This window comes from Leiobunum rupestre, chromosome 10, assembly GCF_980474605.1.
Source record: "Leiobunum rupestre chromosome 10, qqLeiRupe1.1.hap1, whole genome shotgun sequence".
Taxonomy (NCBI): Eukaryota; Metazoa; Arthropoda; class Arachnida; order Opiliones; family Sclerosomatidae; genus Leiobunum; species Leiobunum rupestre.
The window spans coordinates 36,682,769-36,708,333 of NC_143393.1; the positions used below are offsets into that span (position 1 = coordinate 36,682,769).

Consider the following 25,565-nt stretch of genomic DNA (forward strand, 5'->3'; position numbering starts at 1 on the left):
GGAATGTAATTTAACGTATTGAAGGTAAAGTATAGAGATTTTGTAGTATTTTACTACCTATATTGGCATTTCGGAAGTATATTTTAACGTGTTGAATGTAGAGTATAGAGAGTGTTGTAGTATTTTTCTTCCTACGTGACTACACCGGAAACGTCTCTGTGTTATTCGCTTTAGTAATCAAGCCGACTCTGAACATATGTTTTACTCTTTATTCTACGAGGTTTAAACATACACCATTTCAGTACATTCTTAACTTATTCCATACGCTATTTAAAACACATGCGATAAAGATAACGAGGAAACAAGTTAACTCTGAACATATATGTTATGCTCTATACGTGAAGGATGTTGTAAGCTTAAATTCATAATGGTTAATGTGTAGTATTTTTCTACCTTTTTACATTTTATAGTATTTCTTTATCTATATTTGTGTATCGGAAATGTATTTTAACGTATCGAACGTAGAGTAAATTTTTTTTATATTTTCTTTATATATTTGCGTATCAGAGTTGTGTGTTGTCGTATTAAAAGAAGAAAAAGGAACTTTTCATAGTGTTATTCTACCTATTTACATATCGGAAATGTATTTATATATTACCGTATTTAAAATATAGGTAATTGTTTTTATTGGCTTGACTTAAATAAAGCGTGAAAGTTATTAGTTTCAAAATGATATTTACAAATCTTATCCACACAAATTTAATTTAATTTTAATTTTAGTGTTTTATAGTATCTTTCTGACTATATTTGTGTATAAGAATTATATTTTACCGTATTTAAATAGTAATAAAAGCGAATTGAAAGTTTGAAGAAAATATGAATTAAGTTCGTAAATAAAATCCTTTTATTGAAGGACTCTTAATACGTTTTCAACTTGAATAAAATTAAAAACAATAATCTAAGATACCCTTTAAAGTTAAATTCCTTTAGAGTTTATCAGTAAAACCACTTTAAGTATTTTTTCAATCCTTTTACCTATATTTACATATTGGAATTGTTACAAAAGGTTCTTTTAAACGTAACTTAGTACACTAATTAAGTATTTTTAATTTACCGTAATTAAAATATAGGTAAGTGGTTTTTATCTTATTTTATACCTACGGAAGCGATAAATAAATTAAAGCAATAAATTTTTGGAGTTTGGAGATTAGTGGAAAAAAAAATAAGGCTCTTCGTTTTTCCAACTGCTTTTCTGATGTACCCAAAAATGGACCAAAATAGACCAAAAGTACCCTTAAAACGACCAAAGTCACCATTTTCGGCCCTATGTACCCCATTTCGGACCAAAAGTACCCCAAACTGGACCTATTATCTTTATTGTAATGTTAAACTCCCATAGAGATTCCCCTAAAAAGAAAAAAAACTTGCGGTCCAATTTTGGGTACAGGAATTATTTCGGAGAGGTAATCCATGTTTTAAATTAAAATTAACCGCGCGCCCGGGCAATCCGCGCCTACCAGGTAATCCACGCACGCGCGCGCTATCTTCCTGCCTAGGTTATCAAGTATCATACAACTTACATAATTTCCACTTATTTCGTACGATAAAACGCGATCGAGATATTCGTTTTAAGAAATACTCGTGAGATTGGTTCAAGTGTCAAGCATATTTAAGTACTACAATGATATTAAAATGAAGTTTAAAAATATTTCCATTCTACTTTAACAACGAATATTCCATGACGTCAAAACACTCTTAAATTCAAATTAACCGCGTCCCCCGGGGTAATCTGCGCACGCGTCGCCTAGGTTATCAATTTTTACATCATTTCAACTTATTCCGTACGATAAAACTTGATAAGATATACGTTCAAGTATCTTTCGAGATAAGCGTAGATAAATGAACAAGTTGGCCTGGACACAATATGTTGATATACGAAAAAACAAATCGTCGCGAGAAATATCATAAATACATTGACTTTTTGACGATTTTACCCCCATTTCACCCCTTAAATCCCGGATCCCGACGATCCCGACGATCCCGATCCCGGGATCGGAGTGTCGCCCTTACTTTCCTTCTACTCCCCGAACATATTTTGGTCCGTTGAACCGGATATTAGTCGCGTATCAGTCCACTTGAAAGCGAGGAACTATAGTATCTTTCTCTTTATCGTGAGACGCAGCCATCTGGTGAGATCGTTATTCGTCACAGCTAGTCAACTACATGGCCATGGACAGTCTAATCAATAAAAGGAAGACCATCAATGCAATTGTACTTATTCATTCCACTACACCTTTAACTTCGGTCGCAATGACCATGTACAAGGACCGAGCCGATGACCCATCGCAGGAGCTTGAGTTTCGATGCACATAACCAGGAGTATCAACTACTTGCCACACGAGCGGATGACTTGATTATATTTTTTAACACGCTAACCAACCACAAACCAGCAGTACAATCAACGGCGGACATCAAGTTACCTAAACTGGAACTGCCGGTATTCAGAGGTAGCATATTGACTGGTTCCCGTAACATGACCTCTTCACCGCTTACCGTCCACAGCAATGGATCGTTATCTGGGGCGCAGAAATTCCAGTACCTAAAAGCCTCGCTGAAGGATGAAGCTGCCTGGCTCATACAGTCAATTCCGGTGACCAACGTCAACTATCCCGAGGCTTGGAACATACTACTCAATCGTTTCAACAATACGAGATAAATAATTAAGCGACTGTTTAGTCAATCCAGCGTGAAGAATGGATCAGCCACAGCCCTGAGGCAACTAGTAGATACGACAGCGGAATGCATTCGATCACTCAAGGTATTGAAGGAACCTGTTCAACATTGGGATGCAGTGTTACTTCACGTCGTTGGAGAAAATATTGACCCAGAATCACGCCATCAATGGGAGTTGTCCCTAAAAGGCACCTCAATGACAACATATGAAGAGCTGACCAGTTTCTTGGAGCAGAGAGCACGGGCGTTATCCGCTTCAAGAACCGTAAACGATACGGTCAAGTCGAACCTCCCAACGAACCATAGAAGAGCTGTCAGCTCGAATCACGGATCGATGCGGGATAACTCCTGTCCTATCTGTTCGGAGGCTCATTACATTTACAGATGTCCATCATTATTGAAGGCGTCCATCTAGGAACGGTGGGACATGGTCAAGAAACATTCCCTCTGTTTTAATTGCCTTCGAAAAGATCATGTAAGCGCCAGTTGCAAGTCTGGGTGTTGCAGGAGATGCGACGCGAATCATAATTTGCTTTTACATCGAGAGTCGAGGGAAGATGGTCCGTATTCACCAGATAGGTCGATGACGGACCGGGTAGTTATTCAGGTCCAGGCGGCGAATGGAGACATCTGGTCCTGCCGTGCTTTACTTGATTGCGGGTCACAGGCCAGTTTTATATCAGACCGACTTACCCAGAAGTTACAACTGAATGCTACCGTTGGAGGGATCGGTGATAGTGGAGCTGGCCATACACTTGGGGCAACTTTATTGGATATCCAGTCTAGTTAAAATTCCTACTTCAACATCAAGATACAAGCTCTGATTCTCAGGCATATCACGAATGAGCTTCCTAATCTGGCGTTCGATCCACAAACCTGGACTCATATCAAAGGCGTGAGGCTAGCAGACCCAGCGTTCCATATCCTTGGGTCCATAGACGTCTTGCTGGGATCAGTTTCGTTCTTAGAAATTGTACGAGATGGGAAACTGTGGGGTAAGGCTGGTGTTCCTGGAATGTTCAACACTGTCTTCGGCAGGGTGGTGGCCGGGAGGCTTGGGTGCTTGGGTTCAAACTTCATCGCACCTCCATTTCAAGTAAATCATTGCAGCCTGTATAACCAACTTGCCAGGTTCTGGGAGCTGGAAGAAATTGGATTAAAGCCGGTTCTAACGACTGCTGAGAAGAAATGCGAACAAAGTTTTGAAGATACTCATTGCCGGGATACCTCGGGAAGGTTCATCGTGAAGCTTCCGTTCAAAGACGAGTCCCAGCAGCCGTGGCGCTTACTGCTGAAAATATGTATCGCCAGATTCGTGTAAGGCTGGAAGTCGCAGAATATAATAATAATAATAATAATAAATTATTATTGTTTTAGTTCAAAAAATTTTATTACAGGAATTATGGGCTAAGTCAGTGTGTGACTTTTAAGCCGCAACACAGGCTACATACAACTATTTACATTTTACGTTAGGGTCAGAGACTATAATTATTTACATACAGTAATTTACATTTTCCAAACATGTTTATAACTAATCTAGGTAATTCTGAATAAATTCCCGAGCCAGTTTTTTAAATTTATATAATTTGGGGGGTTCCGATAGAGCCATAGAATTAAAAAGGTTTACACCCTTGTAAAGAATTGAGTTTAATTTAATATTAGTGCGAGGGAAAGTATTAGCGAGTATCATTTGTGTTCTAAAAATACTTTTTCGTTTGTTTTTTATAATTAAAAATATTATACATATGATTATTCAAAGATTTGTAAATAAATACCAACATATTGTACATATATAGTTCTTCAATTTTAAGAAGGTTAAATTTTTTAAAGATCGGTGCAGTATGGGCTGTATATGGGGCATTGTCTAGACTACGTATCGCTTTTTAATCTATTTAAGTTGTGGACTGACGTGTTACCCCAAATAAATATGCAATAAGCATATTACAATCGGCGAATAACACTAGAGTTGAATAGTTCACGGTTTCGTCTTAAAAGATAAACACTAAACGATACTTTTTTAACCAAATAGTTTACATGAATATTCCAAGATAAGTGATCGTCTATCCACAACCCCAAATATTTAGCTACCGACACTTGGTTTAAATTGGTATCATCTAATTTGATATTATGTACATTGTTTGTCATGGGCTTATTTTTTGTTCTAATAATCATATACACAGTTTTTTCTTTGTTTACCTCAAGAAGGTTCGATTAAAACCATTTATTAATAGATTCCATTTTTTTATTTGTTTGGGCGTACAAAGTACTTAGATTCGTATTTGCGTCTAGATGGAGAGTGTCGTCCGCGTAGAGTGTTAAATTATTATCTTTATCTAAGTATGTTAGGTCATTTAGAAAGAGGTTGAACAGCAGTGGCGACAGGATTGATCCCTGGGGAAGGCCACAAGACATAGTTTTTTTAAAGGAATAGTTTACTTCAATCTTTGTTTGAGCTGTTCTATTGTATAGATAACTTTTTATCCATTCTAACGCTCTTCCACGAACTCCCATTAGATTTAGTTTGTACAAGAGTAGATCGTGGTTTACGAAATCGAATGCCTTCTTTAAGTCAATAAAGACAGCCATGACAACAATTTCGCCGTACACCTTAGCTAAAGCATAATCGGTACCACATTTCTCTCGAAAGCCATATTGTTTTTCCGAAATTAAATTAAATTTTTTTACGAAACTAAACACCCTATCATAAAAACATTTATCGAAAATAGACAATAGGGATATGGGTCTGTAATTGGAAGGATCATCGGGATTTCCTTTTTTATAAATGGGGATAATTATTGATAACGACCATATTTGAACGATAGATTTATTAAATACAGTAGTGGAGTTACGATATTAGAGAAGACTAGTTTAATTATTTTGGGCGGGACACTATCGAAGCCCGGAGCAGAATCTTTCAATTTATTAATAAAAGTTAATAGTTCAAATTCATTAAAATCTAATAGAAATATAGAAATCGAGTTTCTCTTCACATATTTACACGAGTTAGAAAAATAAATTATAGGATTAGATAGTCTTGGTGTACTAAAAAAATCGTTGAAACGAGCGGCGGTAATAGGGATACTCTGTTTCGGTTTGTTTTTTTTACCTAATATTTTATTAACAGTTTTCCAAAGTTCTTTTGAATTTTTACTTTCCAATAGTTGTTTTTTATAATACGTTTTTCTTGTGTTTCTTATCAGGTTATTTAGGTTTTGTATTTTCGGGATTTGGATTTTGTTTATATATTTTATAGTTTGTTTTTTAATTTAACTCCTTTTTTGATTTCTTCATTAAACCAAAAGTGAGTGTCTTTTTGAAATACATTTTTGACTGTAAAACATTTATCATAGTGTTCCATGAATATGTTAAAAAAATTATCAAACGCTAGGTCTAAGTCACATTGTTCGTATAGATCTTGCCAGTTTGTTTTCCCTAGGATATCTTTGAATCTATTGATATTGTTTACCGTAAAGCTTCTGATTTCAATTTTAGGTTTAGGTGGTATTTGAATCTGAACTGATAAGTTAATTACCGAATGATCTGTTAGATTCCAATCGCGAATTACTTCCACACTATTTATATTATCGAGATTAGAAAAACATAAGTCGATTAAGGAACCTGACGTGATTCGCGTAGGCTCTTTAACTAGTTGTTTCAGATTAAATGAGCTTGTTAGGTCAATAAGTTTCTTTTTATCGTTATCGTCCTTCAAGAGATTTATATTAAAATCTCCTAAAATATTTTTTTTACTATTTGCGTTACCTAATTCTTCCATAGTTTTTTCAAATATTGAAATGAAGTTATTTACCGAGGTGTCATGGGGTCTATATATAATACTAAAATAACAATTTTCGATTTTAATCGAGTATATCTCGACTGTTTCATTGCTAGTGGTCGCTTTTTCAATTACCTCTACTTTAAAGTTATTCTTAATATAGAAGCCGACACCCCCACCTTTTCGATTTAATCGACCTTGACCACAAAAATTAAAGCCATCTAGATGGTCGTAATAATCATTACGAAACCACGTTTCGGTTAGTGCAAAAACCTGGATGTCTTTATTTAGGACTGATATACAGTTGGCTAACAGGTTTGGAAAATTTTCGCTAGCGCTTTTTATATTGTGACAAATAATATTTAGCATTAAAAATCATGAAAAAAAGAAAATAAATATTTATAATTTAGACCAGTGGGTCTAACATCGGATAATCTTGGCCGATTGATAATCGTATTTATAGGTAATATTATCGATTAGGATCGAGTTAGTATTAACCCATTTGAATTTAAGCGGGCGTTTCGTTTTAGCAAATGTTCTAAGAGTGAATCGAGCTAATGATTGAATCTGGGTATAGTCTTGTTCGATGAAGGTGTTCGAACCCTTAAGTTTCACATTATTTTTTAGGATATCCATTTTCACGTCGTAGTTGTCAGCTTTATATATAATAACTCTAGTTTTATTAACCTGAAATGGTCCCCTACGATAGACTTGGCTCATCCTCATGGTTAGTATCCGGTATAGCTTTGATAAACAAGTTGTTACGTCTCATAGTAACATCCAGATTGTCAATGAGCATTCGATTGTGATCTATTTTTGCAGTAGTGTCTTTACGGAGATTCAAAATTTCTTGATCTACCGCGTCTAGTCTAAATTGTATTCCGGGTATATCTTGGACGCTGTTTTCAATAGCATCAATAGTGACTTTAATCTGCGATTGCCATAGTTCAATTTGCGATATTTTGTCACCGTTATCTTTAGATACTTTACTTATGTCATCTAATTTATGATTTAACGAATCAAAGCGAGAGTTGAAGTTAGATTCTATACTTTTTAGTTTAGATATAATGTCGTCTGCATTTACAGAACTCGCGTTCGCCCTCGTTTCGGGCATTTTTTTAAAGGACAGTTACTCGTGCAGGCAGAATTTTGTGAAAAAGGATAGATTAAATAAAGTGTACTTTACCTATAAAAGGAAACAATTTTCAATTAGACGAGATTTGAAGTACGTTGACCACACAAATTCTGCCTGCCTGTGAGAGAACTGACGCTTGAACGACTGTATTTATCACTTTTTGGTGGAATTTTTATTTTTTTTCTATATTAATAAGTTAATCACACTGATAGCCCTGTAGATCACTGTTGCGATTTTTTGTTATTTTTAACCGTAGACTTTGTGCAAAAAACTAGGCGATAAGAATTCAAGTAGTCATCGGCTTGCATCTACGTAGGTTTCGGCGGCCACGATACGAGACACTTCTCCAGCTTAATGGTTGTAAACGTAGATACGGTTTCTATAAAAGGAAACAATTTTCAATTAGACGAGATTTGAAGTACGTTGACCACACAAATTCTGTCTGGAGACGTACGAAACAGTGTACAATTCAAGATTACAAACTACCGCCGGTGACGTACAGCACGTCGGCCGCGCCCTACCCAGCTACGAAGGTGCTGCAACAGCTCTCTCATGATGTCCAATCTAAGTATCCGTTAGCGGCTAGATCATTATCGGAGGACTTCTATCGGAGGATTTGTTATCCGGTGCCGAGGATGTCCCTGTAGCCCTGGAGCTACAAAATAGATTAAACTTGGTGGCTACTGATGAAGGGTTCAAGCTGCGCAAATGGGCGTCGAACGAACCATCGATGCTGGAGTCATTGCCGTCGGAGCTAAGAGAGATCACGGTTCCCTTACAGATCACCGACGCAGAATCGATCCAAACCCTGGGACTTCAATGGACGCCTGCTTCCGACTACCTATCATTCTCCGTCAAGTCCCCAAGGGAAAGGTCTTTCGTCACCAAACGCACTATATTATCAGACTAGCTGAGAAGCCCGGCCTGGGTTTTAAAAATTAATTCCCGCAGTTTTAAGTGACACAGATAGACGGAGGGAGCGGGGGGAAGGGCTGAGAAAAGAGAACGAACGCAAGCGAAAAGGGTCGAAGGTCGTGCCACGCAGCAGCTAAGTGAGGCAAACAGAGAGAGAGAAACTCCCGTGTCTCTTTCTTGACAGCGCCTGAATGCCAGCGTCTCTTGACAATTATCTTGGGCGTGCATAGAAGGTAACATATATATATATATGGAGTGACCGTAGAATCGTATTGGCATGGTTGTCCTCACCTCCTCGGCGTTGCCAATCGGGTTTCGGAGGCTCAAGAAGCGCAACCAGCAATCAAATGGAATCATGTTGGAGGAGAACCGTGACGGTCGTGGTAATGGCACAGTCGACTGGGCTTTGCTTATGAATACAACGCTGATTCATGTCACGGCGTATGTACAACGTTTCATCCGGAACACGTGAAATCCTGAAGGAACACGTGAAGGGGCCTGTTGTCACCAGTCGTCATACGAGCGAAGATACTACTGCAAGAGATATGGAAAGTCAAGATTAGTTGGGATCAAGAATTGCCTGAGGCGATCGCCGCAAAATGGAATTCACGACGAGAAGACCTGGACGGAATAGAGAAGCTGAGAATCCATCGCTACCTAATTCAGCGTCAGGGGGCAGACTTGGCTTTGCAAGGTTTCTGCGATGCGTTGGTGAATGGCGATGTGGCAGCAGTATATCTACGAACTTCGACCGGCTCGGGTCAATTACGGTTCGGCTTGCAAAGACGAAGGTGGCTCCCCTCATTGCCACGGCTGGAGCTGTGTGCTGCGGTACTTCTGGTGCGATTAATGTCCTTAATCCAAGGGTCGCTGAGGACCACGATTTCGGAAGTTCATTGCTGGACTGACAGTAGAATCGTATTGGCATGGTTGTCCTCACCTCCTCGGCGTTGGAAAACGTTCGTTGCCAATCGGGTTTCGGAGGCTCAACCAGCAAACAAATGGAATCATGTTGCCGGGATATGCAATCCAGCTGACTGTGCGTTCCGCGGGCTCACCGTAGCGGAATTCTGCCGTCATCAACTCTGGTGGATTGTTCCGGACTGGTTGGCAATCGGGTTAACCGGTGAGCATCAAACTTCAGTAGCGGAAGAGACCGAATGTACCGCCGAGAAGAGGAGAGCCGTGACGGTCGTGGCACATGGCACTGTCGACTGGGCTTTGCTTATGAATACAACGCTAATTCATGTCACGGTGTATGTACAACGATTCTTCCGGAACACGTGAAATCCTGAAGGAACACGAGAAAAAAGACCGTTGACCAAGACTGAGAATGACGGAGCGCTGAACCATTGGATACGAGCCACGCAGTTGAACGCATTTGGAGAAGAAGCACAGCGTCTGCGAAAGCTAGAGAGCCTTTCCTCTAAAAGAAAGTTGCTTCCACTCACGCCATTCCTGGACTACAAAAAGTCCTGAACTACTTAAAAATCCCAACTAACTATCCCCTTCTACGAAATCCCTTTCTTTCACACTAACTCCCCTTCTACGAATTTCACACTAACGCGTTAAAAATGTTTGAAGGTCGAGACGGGCGCAAGGAACTCAGAGGGGAGATAAGGGAAGCCAAGGAGTGGAAGTCGAGAAAAAAAATTGAAAGCCGAGACCAGCCGAACAAATAGATAAGGGAAGCAATGAGGCGAAAGTCCAAAGTCGGGTAAAATAAAAATTGAATTAGATTAATAACCATGTCAGGTATTTTGAATTAGGCGCGTTTAGTTGGCAATCAGGCCCTGAACATTGAGTTAAAATTTCCAAGCTCTAGAGCTAACCTTTCTCGAGTTTTTAGGAACATGACATACAAATAAATTCCGGGTATTAAAGTGAAGTCCCCTTATATACAAAGTCCCCTAGGAGGGGTTATACAATCACCGTGTCTGTCTGTCTGTCTGTGAGTCTGTCCTGCGAACGCGTTCGCATTTTCCGTGGAAAGGTTAATCATTGCGTACGCAGTTTCTCGAAATTTCTGCGTTCGCAGTTACTAGGACTGTCGAAGGGGCAAAACCACCGTGCGACGGTGAGCGTTAACGGATAAATTTGCGGTTGGGTTTGGTTTGGATGGTGTTTTTTCGTTAACGTTCACCGTCGTGACGGTTTTTACTCACTTTGATTGGATATTTCATTATTGTGAATGTTATGACGGTTGTGGGTGTTGAGTTTGCTGTGTTTATGTTATGACGGTTGTGGGTGTTGAGTCTGTGGAGTTGGTGTCTGTTGTATTTGTGTTTGTTGTGTTGTACGGGCGTTTCCTCTTCAACTTCTTCTTAATGACTTTTGGACGGACTGAGTGCTGAGTGTTATGCAACCTCTCAACGTTACATCATTTTAAATATTTATAAATTATATTAATCTTATATTTAATTAAATATTTATAAATTATATTAATCTTATATTTAATTAAATATTTATAAATTATATTAATCTTATATTTAATTAAATATTTATAAATTATATTAATCTTATATTTAATTAAATATTTATAAATTATATTAATCTTATATTTAATTAAATATTTATAAATTATATGAATCTTATATTTAATTAAATATTTATAAATTATATGAATCTTATATTTAATTAAATATTTATAAATTATATGAATCTTATATTTAATTAAATATTTATAAATTATATTAATCTTATATTTAATAAAATATTTATAAATTATATTAATCTTATATTTTATTAAATATTTATAAATTATATTAATCTTATATTTAATTAAATATTTATAAATTATATTAATCTTATATTTAATTAAATATTTATAAATTATATTAATCTAATATTTAATTAAATATTTATAAATTATATTAATCTTATATTTAATTAAATATTTATAAATTATATTATCTTATATTTAATTAAATATTTATAAATTATATGAATCTTATGTTTAATTAAATATTTATAAATTATATGAATCTTATATTTAATTAAATATTTATAAATTATATTAATCTTATATTTAATAAAATATTTATAAATTATATTAATCTTATATTTAATAAAATATTTATAAATTATATTAATCTTATATTTTATTCAATATTTATAAATTATATTAATCTTATATTTAATTAAATATTTATAAATTATATTAATCTTATATTTAATTAAATATTTATAAATTATATTAATCTTATATTTAATTAAATATTTATAAATTATATTAATCTTATATTTAATTAAATATTTATAAATTATATTAATCTTATATTTAATTAAATATTTATAAATTATATTAATCTTATATTTAATTAAATATTTATAAATTATATTAATCTTATATTTAATTAAATATTTATAAATTATATTAATCTTATATTTAATTAAATATTTATAAATTATATTAATCTTATATTTAATTAAATATTTATAAATTATATTAATCTTATATTTAATTAAATATTTATAAATTATATTAATCTTATATTTAATTAAATATTTATAAATTATATTTATCTTATATTTAATTAAATATTTATAAATTATATTAATCTTATATTTAATTAAATATTTATAAATTATATTAATCTTATATTTAATTAAATATTTATAAATTATATTAATCTTATATTTAATTAAATATTTATAAATTATATTAATCTTATATTTAATTAAATATTTATAAATTATATTAATCTTATATTTAATTAAATATTTATAAATTATATTAATCTTATATTTAATTAAATATTTATAAATTATATTAATCTTATATTTAATTAAATATTTATAAATTATATTAATCTTATATTTAATTAAATATTTATAAATTATATTAATCTTCTATTTAATCAAATATTTATAAATTATATTAATCTTCTATTTAATCAAATATTTATAAGTTATATTAATTAAATATTTATAAGTTATATTAATTAAATATTTATAAATTATATTAATCTTATATTTAATTAAATATATGAAGAACTGTATACCTCGCACGGAGAACAAATAAAGAATTATTATTATTATTATTATTATTATATTTATAAGTCATATGAATTAAATATTTATAAATTATAATAATCTTATATTTAATTAAATATTTATAAGTTATATTAATTAAATATTTATAAATTATATTAATCTTATATTTAATTAAATATTTATAAATTATATTAATCTTATATTTAATTAAATATTTATAAATTATATTAATCTTATATTTAATTAAATATTTATAAATTATATTAATCTTATATTTAATTAAATATTTATAAATTATATTAATCTTATATTTAATTAAATATTTATAAATTATATTAATCTTATATATAATTAAATATTTATAAATTATATTAATCTTATATTTAATAAAATATTTATAAATTATATTAATCTTATATTTAATTAAATATTTATAAATTATATTAATCTTATATTTAATTAAATATTTATAAATTATATTAATCTTATATTTAATTAAATATTTATAAATTATATTAATCTTATATATAATTAAATATTTATAAATTATATTAATCTTATATTTAATTAAATATTTATAAATTATATTAATCTTATATTTAATTAAATATTTATAAATTATATTAATCTTATATTTAATTAAATATTTATAAATTATATTAATCTTATATTTAATTAAATATTTATAAATTATATTAATCTTATATTTAATTAAATATTTATAAATTATATTAATCTTATATTTAATTAAATATTTATAAATTATATTAATCTTATATTTAATTAAATATTTATAAATTATATGAATCTTATGTTTAATTAAATATTTATAAATTATATGTATCTTATATTTAATTAAATATTTATAAATTATATTAATCTTATATTTAATTAAATATTTATAAATTATATTAATCTTATATTTTATTAAATATTTATAAATTACATTAATCTTATATTTAATTAAATATTTATAAATTATATTAATCTTATATTTAATTAAATATTTATAAATTATATTAATCTTATATTTAATTAAATATTTATAAATTATATTAATCTTATATTTAATTAAATATTTATAAGTTATAATAATTAAATATTTATAAGTTATATTAATTAAATATTTATAAATTATATTAATCTTATATTTAATTAAATATATGAAGAACTGTATACCTCGCACGGAGAACAAATAAAGAATTATTATTATTATTATTATTATTATTATATTTATAAGTCATATGAATTAAATATTTATAAATTATAATAATCTTATATTTAATTAAATATTTATAAGTTATATTAATTAAATATTTATAAATTATATTAATCTTATATTTAATTAAATATTTATAAATTATATTAATCTTATATATAATTAAATATTTATAAATTATATTAATCTTATATTTAATTAAATATTTATAAATTATATTAATCTTATATTTAATTAAATATTTATAAATTATATTAATCTTATATTTAATTAAATATTTATAAATTATATTAATCTTATATTTAATTAAATATTTATAAATTATATTATCTTATATTTAATTAAATATTTATAAATTATATTAATCTTATATTAAATTAAATATTTATAAATTATATTAATCTTATATTTAATTAAATATTTATAAATTATATTAATCTTATATTTAATTAAATATTTATAAATTACATTAATCTTATATTTAATTAAATATTTATAATTGATATTAATCTTATATTTAATTAAATATTTATAAATTATATTAATGTTATATTTAATTGAATATTTATAAATTATATTAATGTTATATTTAATTAAATATTTATAAATTATATGAATTTTATGTTTAATTAAATATTTATAAATTATATGAATTTTATGTTTAATTAAATATTTATAAATTATATGAACCTTATATTTAATTAAATATTTATAAATTATATTAATCTTATATTTAATTAAATATTTATAAATTATATTAATCTTATATTTAATTAAATATTTATAAATTATATTAATCTTATATTTAATTAAATATTTATAAATTATATTAATCTTATATTTAATTAAATATTTATAAATTATATTAATCTTATATTTAATTAAATATTTATAAATTATATTAATCTTATATTTAATTAAATATTTATAAATTATATTAATCTTATATTTAATTAAATATTTATAAATTATAATAATCTTATATTTAATTAAATATTTATAAGTTATATTAATTAAATATTTATAAATTATATTAATCTTATATTTAATTAAATATTTATAAATTATATTAATCTTATATTTAATTAAATATTTATAAATTATATTAATCTTATATTTAATTAAATATTTATAAATTATATTAATCTTATATATAATTAAATATTTATAAATTATATTAATCTTATATTTAATTAAATATTTATAAATTATATTAATCTTATATTTAATTAAATATTTATAAATAATATTAATCTTATATTTAATTAAATATTTATAAATTATATTAATCTTATATTTAATTAAATATTTATAAATTATATTATCTTATATTTAATTAAATATTTATAAATTATATTAATCTTATATTAAATTAAATATTTATAAATTATATTAATCTTATATTTAATTAAATATTTATAAATTATATTAATCTTATATTTAATTAAATATTTATAAATTACATTAATCTTATATTTAATTAAATATTTATAAATTATATTAATCTTATATTTAATTAAATATTTATAAATTATATTAATCTTATATTTAATTAAATATTTATAAATTATATTAATCTTATATTTAATTAAATATTTATAAATTATATGAATTTTATGTTTAATTAAATATTTATAAATTATATGAACCTTATATTTAATTAAATATTTATAAATTATATTAATCTTATATTTAATTAAATATTTATAAATTATATTAATCTGATATTTAATTAAATATTTATAAATTATATTAATCTGATATTTAATTAAATATTTATAAATTATATTAATCTTATATTTAATTAAATATTTATAAATTATATTAATCTAATATTTAATTAAATATTTATAAATTATATTAATCTAATATTTAATTAAATATTTATAAATTATATTAATCTTATATATAATTAAATATTTATAAATTATATTAATCTTATATTTAATAAAATATTTATAAATTATATTAATCTTATATTTAATTAAATATTTATAAATTATATTAATCTTATATTTAATTAAATATTTATAAATTATATTAATCTTATATTTAATTAAATATTTATAAATTATATTAATCTTATATATAATTAAATATTTATAAATTATATAAATCTTATATTTAATTAAATATTTATAAATTATATTAATCTTATATTTAATTAAATATTTATAAATTATATTAATCTTATATTTAATTAAATATTTATAAATTATATAAATCTTATATTTAATTAAATATTTATAAATTATATTATCTTATATTTAATTAAATATTTATAAATTATATTAATCTTATATTAAATTAAATATTTATAAATTATATTAATCTTATATTTAATTAAATATTTATAAATTATATTAATCTTATATTTAATTAAATATTTATAAATTACATTAATCTTATATTTAATTAAATATTTATAAATTATATTAATCTTATATTTAATTAAATATTTATAAATTATATTAATGTTATATTTAATTAAATATTTATAAATTATATGAATTTTATGTTTAATTAAATATTTATAAATTATATGAATTTTATGTTTAATTAAATATTTATAAATTATATGAACCTTATATTTAATTAAATATTTATAAATTATATTAATCTTATATTTAATTAAATATTTATAAATTATATTAATCTTATATTTAATTAAATATTTATAAATTATATTAATCTTATATTTAATTAAATATTTATAAATTATATTAATCTTATATTTAATTAAATATTTATAAATTATATTAATCTTATATTTAATTAAATATTTATAAATTATATTAATCTTATATTTAATTAAATATTTATAAATTATATGAATCTTATGTTTAATTAAATATTTATAAATTATATGTATCTTATATTTAATTAAATATTTATAAATTATATTAATCTTATATTTAATTAAATATTTATAAATTATATTAATCTTATATTTTATTAAATATTTATAAATTACATTAATCTTATATTTAATTAAATATTTATAAATTATATTAATCTTATATTTAATTAAATATTTATAAATTATATTAATCTTATATTTAATTAAATATTTATAAATTATATTAATCTTATATTTAATTAAATATTTATAAATTATATTAATCTTATATTTAATTAAATATTTATAAATTATATTAATCTTATATTTAATCAAATATTTATAAGTTATAATAATTAAATATTTATAAGTTATATTAATTAAATATTTATAAATTATATTAATCTTATATTTAATTAAATATATGAAGAACTGTATACCTCGCACGGAGAACAAATAAAGAATTATTATTATTATTATTATTATTATTATATTTATAAGTCATATGAATTAAATATTTATAAATTATAATAATCTTATATTTAATTAAATATTTATAAGTTATATTAATTAAATATTTATAAATTATATTAATCTTATATTTAATTAAATATTTATAAATTATATTAATCTTATATATAATTAAATATTTATAAATTATATTAATCTTATATTTAATTAAATATTTATAAATTATATTAATCTTATATTTAATTAAATATTTATAAATTATATTAATCTTATATTTAATTAAATATTTATAAATTATATTAATCTTATATTTAATTAAATATTTATAAATTATATTATCTTATATTTAATTAAATATTTATAAATTATATTAATCTTATATTAAATTAAATATTTATAAATTATATTAATCTTATATTTAATTAAATATTTATAAATTATATTAATCTTATATTTAATTAAATATTTATAAATTACATTAATCTTATATTTAATTAAATATTTATAATTGATATTAATCTTATATTTAATTAAATATTTATAAATTATATTAATGTTATATTTAATTGAATATTTATAAATTATATTAATGTTATATTTAATTAAATATTTATAAATTATATGAATTTTATGTTTAATTAAATATTTATAAATTATATGAATTTTATGTTTAATTAAATATTTATAAATTATATGAACCTTATATTTAATTAAATATTTATAAATTATATTAATCTTATATTTAATTAAATATTTATAAATTATATTAATCTTATATTTAATTAAATATTTATAAATTATATTAATCTTATATTTAATTAAATATTTATAAATTATATTAATCTTATATTTAATTAAATATTTATAAATTATATTAATCTTATATTTAATTAAATATTTATAAATTATATTAATCTTATATTTAATTAAATATTTATAAATTATATTAATCTTATATTTAATTAAATATTTATAAATTATAATAATCTTATATTTAATTAAATATTTATAAGTTATATTAATTAAATATTTATAAATTATATTAATCTTATATTTAATTAAATATTTATAAATTATATTAATCTTATATTTAATTAAATATTTATAAATTATATTAATCTTATATTTAATTAAATATTTATAAATTATATTAATCTTATATATAATTAAATATTTATAAATTATATTAATCTTATATTTAATTAAATATTTATAAATTATATTAATCTTATATTTAATTAAATATTTATAAATAATATTAATCTTATATTTAATTAAATATTTATAAATTATATTAATCTTATATTTAATTAAATATTTATAAATTATATTATCTTATATTTAATTAAATATTTATAAATTATATTAATCTTATATTAAATTAAATATTTATAAATTATATTAATCTTATATTTAATTAAATATTTATAAATTATATTAATCTTATATTTAATTAAATATTTATAAATTACATTAATCTTATATTTAATTAAATATTTATAAATTATATTAATCTTATATTTAATTAAATATTTATAAATTATATTAATCTTATATTTAATTAAATATTTATAAATTATATTAATCTTATATTTAATTAAATATTTATAAATTATATGAATTTTATGTTTAATTAAATATTTATAAATTATATGAACCTTATATTTAATTAAATATTTATAAATTATATTAATCTTATATTTAATTAAATATTTATAAATTATATTAATCTGATATTTAATTAAATATTTATAAATTATATTAATCTGATATTTAATTAAATATTTATAAATTATATTAATCTTATATTTAATTAAATATTTATAAATTATATTAATCTAATATTTAATTAAATATTTATAAATTATATTAATCTAATATTTAATTAAATATTTATAAATTATATTAATCTTATATTTAATTAAATATTTATAAATTATATGAATCTTATGTTTAATTAAATATTTATAAATTATATGTATCTTATATTTAATTAAATATTTATAAATTATAGTAATCTTATATTTAATAAAATATTTATAAATTATATTAATCTTATATTTAATTAAATATTTATAAATTATATTAATCTTATATTTAATTAAATATTTATAAATTATATTAATCTTATAATTAATTAAATATTTATAAATTATATTAATCTTATATTTAATTAAATATTTATAAATTATATTAATCTTATATTTAATTAAATATTTATAAATTATATTAATCTTATATTTAATTAAATATTTATAAATTATATTAATCTTATATTTAATTAAATATTTATAAATTATATTAATCTTATATTTAATTAAATATTTATAAATTATATTAATCTTATATTTTATTAAATATTTATAAATTATATTAATCTTATATTTAATTAAATATTTATAAATTACATTAATCTTATATTTAATTAAATATTTATAAATTATATTAATCTTATATTTAATTAAATATTTATAAATTATATTAATCTTATATTTAATTAAATATTTATAAATTATATTAATCTTATATTTAATTAAATATTTATAAATTATATTAATCTTATATTTAATTAAATATTTATAAATTATATTATCTTATATTTAATTAAATATTTAAATTATATTAATCTTATATTAAATTAAATATTTATAAATTATATTAATCTTATATTTAATTAAATATTTATAAATTATATTAATCTTATATTTTATTAAATATTTATAAATTATATTAATCTTATATTTAATTAAATATTTATAAATTACATTAATCTTATATTTAATTAAATATTTATAAATTATATTAATCTTATATTTAATTAAATATTTATAAATTATATTAATCTTATATTTAATTAAATATTTATAAATTATATTAATCTTATATTTAATTAAATATTTATAAATTATATTAATCTTATATTTAATTAAATATTTATAAATTATATTAATCTTATATTTAATTAAATATTTATAAATTATATTAATCTTCTATTTAATCAAATATTTATAAATTATATTAATCTTCTATTTAATCAAATATTTATAAGTTATATTAATTAAATATTTATAAGTTATATTAATTAAATATTTATAAATTATATTAATCTTATATTTAATTAAATATATGAAGAACTGTATACCTCGCACGGAGAACAAATAAAGAATTATTATTATTATTATTATTATTATATTTATAAGTCATATGAATTAAATATTTATAAATTATAATAATCTTATATTTAATTAAATATTTATAAGTTATATTAATTAAATATTTATAAATTATATTAATCTTATATTTAATTAAATATTTATAAATTATATTAATCTTATATTTAATTAAATATTTATAAATTATATTAATCTTATATTTAATTAAATATTTATAAATTATATTAATCTTATATTTAATTAAATATTTATAAATTATATTAATCTTATATTTAATTAAATATTTATAAATTATATTAATCTTATATATAATTAAATATTTATAAATTATATTAATCTTATATTTAATTAAATATTTATAAATTATATTAATCTTATATTTAATTAAATATTTATAAATTATATTAATCTTATATTTAATTAAATATTTATAAATTATATTAATCTTATATTTAATTAAATATTTATAAATTATATTATCTTATATTTAATTAAATATTTATAAATTATATTAATCTTATATTAAATTAAATATTTATAAATTATATTAATCTTATATTTAATTAAATATTTATAAATTATATTAATCTTATATTTAATTAAATATTTATAAATTACATTAATCTTATATTTAATTAAATATTTATAAATGATATTAATCTTATATTTAATTAAATATTTATAAATTATATTAATGTTATATTTAATTAAATATTTATAAATTATATTAATGTTATATTTAATTAAATATTTATAAATTATATGAATTTTATGTTTAATTAAATATTTATAAATTATATGAATTTTATGTTTAATTAAATATTTATAAATTATATGAACCTTATATTTAATTAAATATTTATAAATTATATTAATCTTATATTTAATTAAATATTTATAAATTATATTAATCTTATATTTAATTAAATATTTATAAATTATATTAATCTTATATTTAATTAAATATTTATAAATTATATTAATCTTATATTTAATTAAATATTTATAAATTATATTAATCTTATATTTAATTAAATATTTATAAATTATAATAATCTTATATTTAATTAAATATTTATAAGTTATATTAATTAAATATTTATAAATTATATTAATCTTATATTTAATTAAATATTTATAAATTATATTAATCTTATATTTAATTAAATATTTATAAATGATATTAATCTTATATTTAATTAAATATTTATAAATTATATTAATGTTATATTTAATTAAATATTTATAAATTATATTAATGTTATATTTAATTAAATATTTATAAATTATATGAATTTTATGTTTAATTAAATATTTATAAATTATATGAATTTTATGTTTAATTAAATATTTATAAATTATATGAACCTTATATTTAATTAAATATTTATAAATTATATTAATCTTATATTTAATTAAATATTTATAAATTATATTAATCTTATATTTAATTAAATATTTATAAATTATATTAATCTTATATTTAATTAAATATTTATAAATTATATTAATCTTATATTTAATTAAATATTTATAAATTATATTAATCTTATATTTAATTAAATATTTATAAATTATATTAATCTTATATTTAATTAAATATTTATAAATTATATTAATCTTATATTTAATTAAATATTTATAAATAATATTAATCTTATATTTATTTAAATATTTATAAATTATATTAATCTTATATTTAATTAAATATTTATAAATTATATTAATCTTATATTTAATTAAATATTTATAAATTATATTAATCTTATATTTAATTAAATATTTATAAATTATATTAATCTTATATTTAATTAAATATTTATAAATTATATTAATCTTATATTTAATTAAATATTTATAAATTATAATAATCTTATATTTAATTAAATATTTATAAGTTATATTAATTAAATATTTATAAATTATAATAATCTTATATTTAATTAAATATTTATAAATTATATTAATCTTATATTTAATTAAATATTTATAAATTATATTAATCTTATATTTAATTAAATATTTATAAATTATATTAATCTTATATATAATTAAATATTTATAAATTATATAAATCTTATATTTAATTAAATATTTATAAATTATATTAATCTTATATTTATTTAAATATTTATAAATTATATTAATCTTATATTTAATTAAATATTTATAAATTATATTAATCTTATATTTAATTAAATATTTATAAATTATATTATCTTATATTTAATTAAATATTTATAAATTATATTAATCTTATATTAAATTAAATATTTATAAATTATATTAATCTTATATTTAATTAAATATTTATAAATTATATTAATCTTATATTTAATTAAATATTTATAAATTACATTAATCTTATATTTAATTAAATATTTATAAATTATATTAATCTTATATTTAATTAAATATTTATAAATTATATTAATCTTATATTTAATTAAATATTTATAAATTATATGAATTTTATGTTTAATTAAATATTTATAAATTATATGAACCTTATATTTAATTAAATATTTATAAATTATATTAATCTTATATTTAATTAAATATTTATAAATTATATTAATCTTATATTTAATTAAATATTTATAAATTATATTAATCTTATATTTAATTAAATATTTATAAATTATATTAATCTGATATTTAATTAAATATTTATAAATTATATTAATCTTATATTTAATTAAATATTTATAAATTATATTAATCTAATATTTAATTAAATATTTATAAATTATATTAATCTTATATTTAATTAAATATTTATAAATTATATTAATCTTATATTTAATTAAATATTTATAAATTATATGAATCTTATGTTTAATTAAATATTTATAAATTATATGTATCTTATATTTAATTAAATATTTATAAATTATATTAATCTTATATTTAATTAAATATTTATAAATTATATTAATCTTATATTTAATAAAATATTTATAAATTATATTAATCTTATATTTAATTAAATATTTATAAATTATATTAATCTTATATTTAATTAAATATTTATAAATTATATTAATCTTATATTTAATTAAATATTTATAAATTATATTAATCTTATATTTAATTAAATATTTATAAATTATATTAATCTTATATTTAATTAAATATTTATAAATTATATTAATCTTATATTTAATTAAATATTTATAAATTATATTAATCTTATATTTAATTAAATATTTATAAATTATATTAATCTTATATTTAATTAAATATTTATAAATTATATTAATCTTATATATAATTAAATATTTATAAATTATATTAATCTTATATATAATTAAATATTTATAAATTATATTAATCTTATATTTAATTAAATATTTATAAATTATATTAATCTTATATTTAATTAAATATTTATAAATTATATTAATCTTATATTTAATTAAATATTTATAAATTATATAAATCTTATATTTAATTAAATATTTATAAATTATATTATCTTATATTTAATTAAATATTTATAAATTATATTAATCTTATATTAAATTTAATATTTATAAATTATATAAATCTTATATTTAATTAAATATTTATAAATTATATTAATCTTATATTTAATTAAATATTTATAAATTACATTAATCTTATATTTAATTAAATATTTATAAATTATATTAATCTTATATTTAATTAAATATTTATAAATTATATTAATGTTATATTTAATTAAATATTTATAAATTATATGAATTTTATGTTTAATTAAATATTTATAAATTATATGAATTTTATGTTTAATTAAATATTTATAAATTATATGAACCTTATATTTAATTAAATATTTATAAATTATATTAATCTTATATTTAATTAAATATTTATAAATTATATTAATCTTATATTTAATTAAATATTTATAAATTATATTAATCTTATATTTAATTAAATATTTATAAATTATATTAATCTTATATTTAATTAAATATTTATAAATTATATTAATCTTATATTTAATTAAATATTTATAAATTATATGAGTCTTATGTTTAATTAAATATTTATAAATTATATGTATCTTATATTTAATTAAATATTTATAAATTATATTAATCTTATATTTAATTAAATATTTATAAATTATATTAATCTTATATTTTATTAAATATTTATAAATTACATTAATCTTATATTTAATTAAATATTTATAAATTATATTAATCTTATATTTAATTAAATATTTATAAATTATATTAATCTTATATTTAATTAAATATTTATAAATTATATTAATCTTATATTTAATTAAATATTTATAAATTATATTAATCTTATATTTAATTAAATATTTATAAATTATATTAATCTTATATTTAATTAAATATTTATAAATTATATTAATCTTATATTTAATTAAATATTTATAAATTATATTAATCTTATATTTAATCAAATATTTATAAGTTATAATAATTAAATATTTATAAGTTATATTAATTAAATATTTATAAATTATATTAATCTTATATTTAATTAAATATATGAAGAACTGTATACCTCGCACGGAGAACAAATAAAGAATTATTATTATTATTATTATTATTATTATATTTATAAGTCATATGAATTAAATATTTATAAATTATAATAATCTTATATTTAATTAAATATTTATAAGTTATATTAATTAAATATTTATAAATTATATTAATCTTATATTTAATTAAATATTTATAAATTATATTAATCTTATATATAATTAAATATTTATAAATTATATTAATCTTATATTTAATTAAATATTTATAAATTATATTAATCTTATATTTAATTAAATATTTATAAATTATATTAATCTTATATTTAATTAAATATTTATAAATTATATTAATCTTATATTTAATTAAATATTTATAAATTATATTATCTTATATTTAATTAAATATTTATAAATTATATTAATCTTATATTAAATTAAATATTTATAAATTATATTAATCTTATATTTAATTAAATATTTATAAATTATATTAATCTTATATTTAATTAAATATTTATAAATTACATTAATCTTATATTTAATTAAATATTTATAAATTATATTAATCTTATATTTAATTAAATATTTATAAATTATATTAATCTTATATTTAATTAAATATTTATAAATTATATTAATCTTATATTTAATTAAATATTTATAAATTATATGAATTTTATGTTTAATTAAATATTTATAAATTATATGAACCTTATATTTAATTAAATATTTATAAATTATATTAATCTTATATTTAATTAAATATTTATAAATTATATTAATCTGATATTTAATTAAATATTTATAAATTATATTAATCTTATATTTAATTAAATATTTATAAATTATATTA

The 25,565-nt window shown here is 18.8% G+C and overlaps 1 protein-coding gene across 1 annotated transcript; it reads left to right on the plus strand.

Annotated features, from left to right (window-relative positions):
• Positions 1-3,100: 3,100 nt before the first annotated feature.
• On the plus strand, positions 3,101-8,493 carry LOC149925548 (uncharacterized). Its single transcript, XM_090161774.1, has 4 exons — positions 3,101-3,433; positions 3,485-3,990; positions 7,990-8,116; positions 8,170-8,493. Exons 1-4 carry the CDS (start codon positions 3,101-3,103, stop codon positions 8,491-8,493), a joined length of 1,290 nt encoding a protein of 429 aa, XP_090017900.1.
• Positions 8,494-25,565: the final 17,072 nt, after the last annotated feature.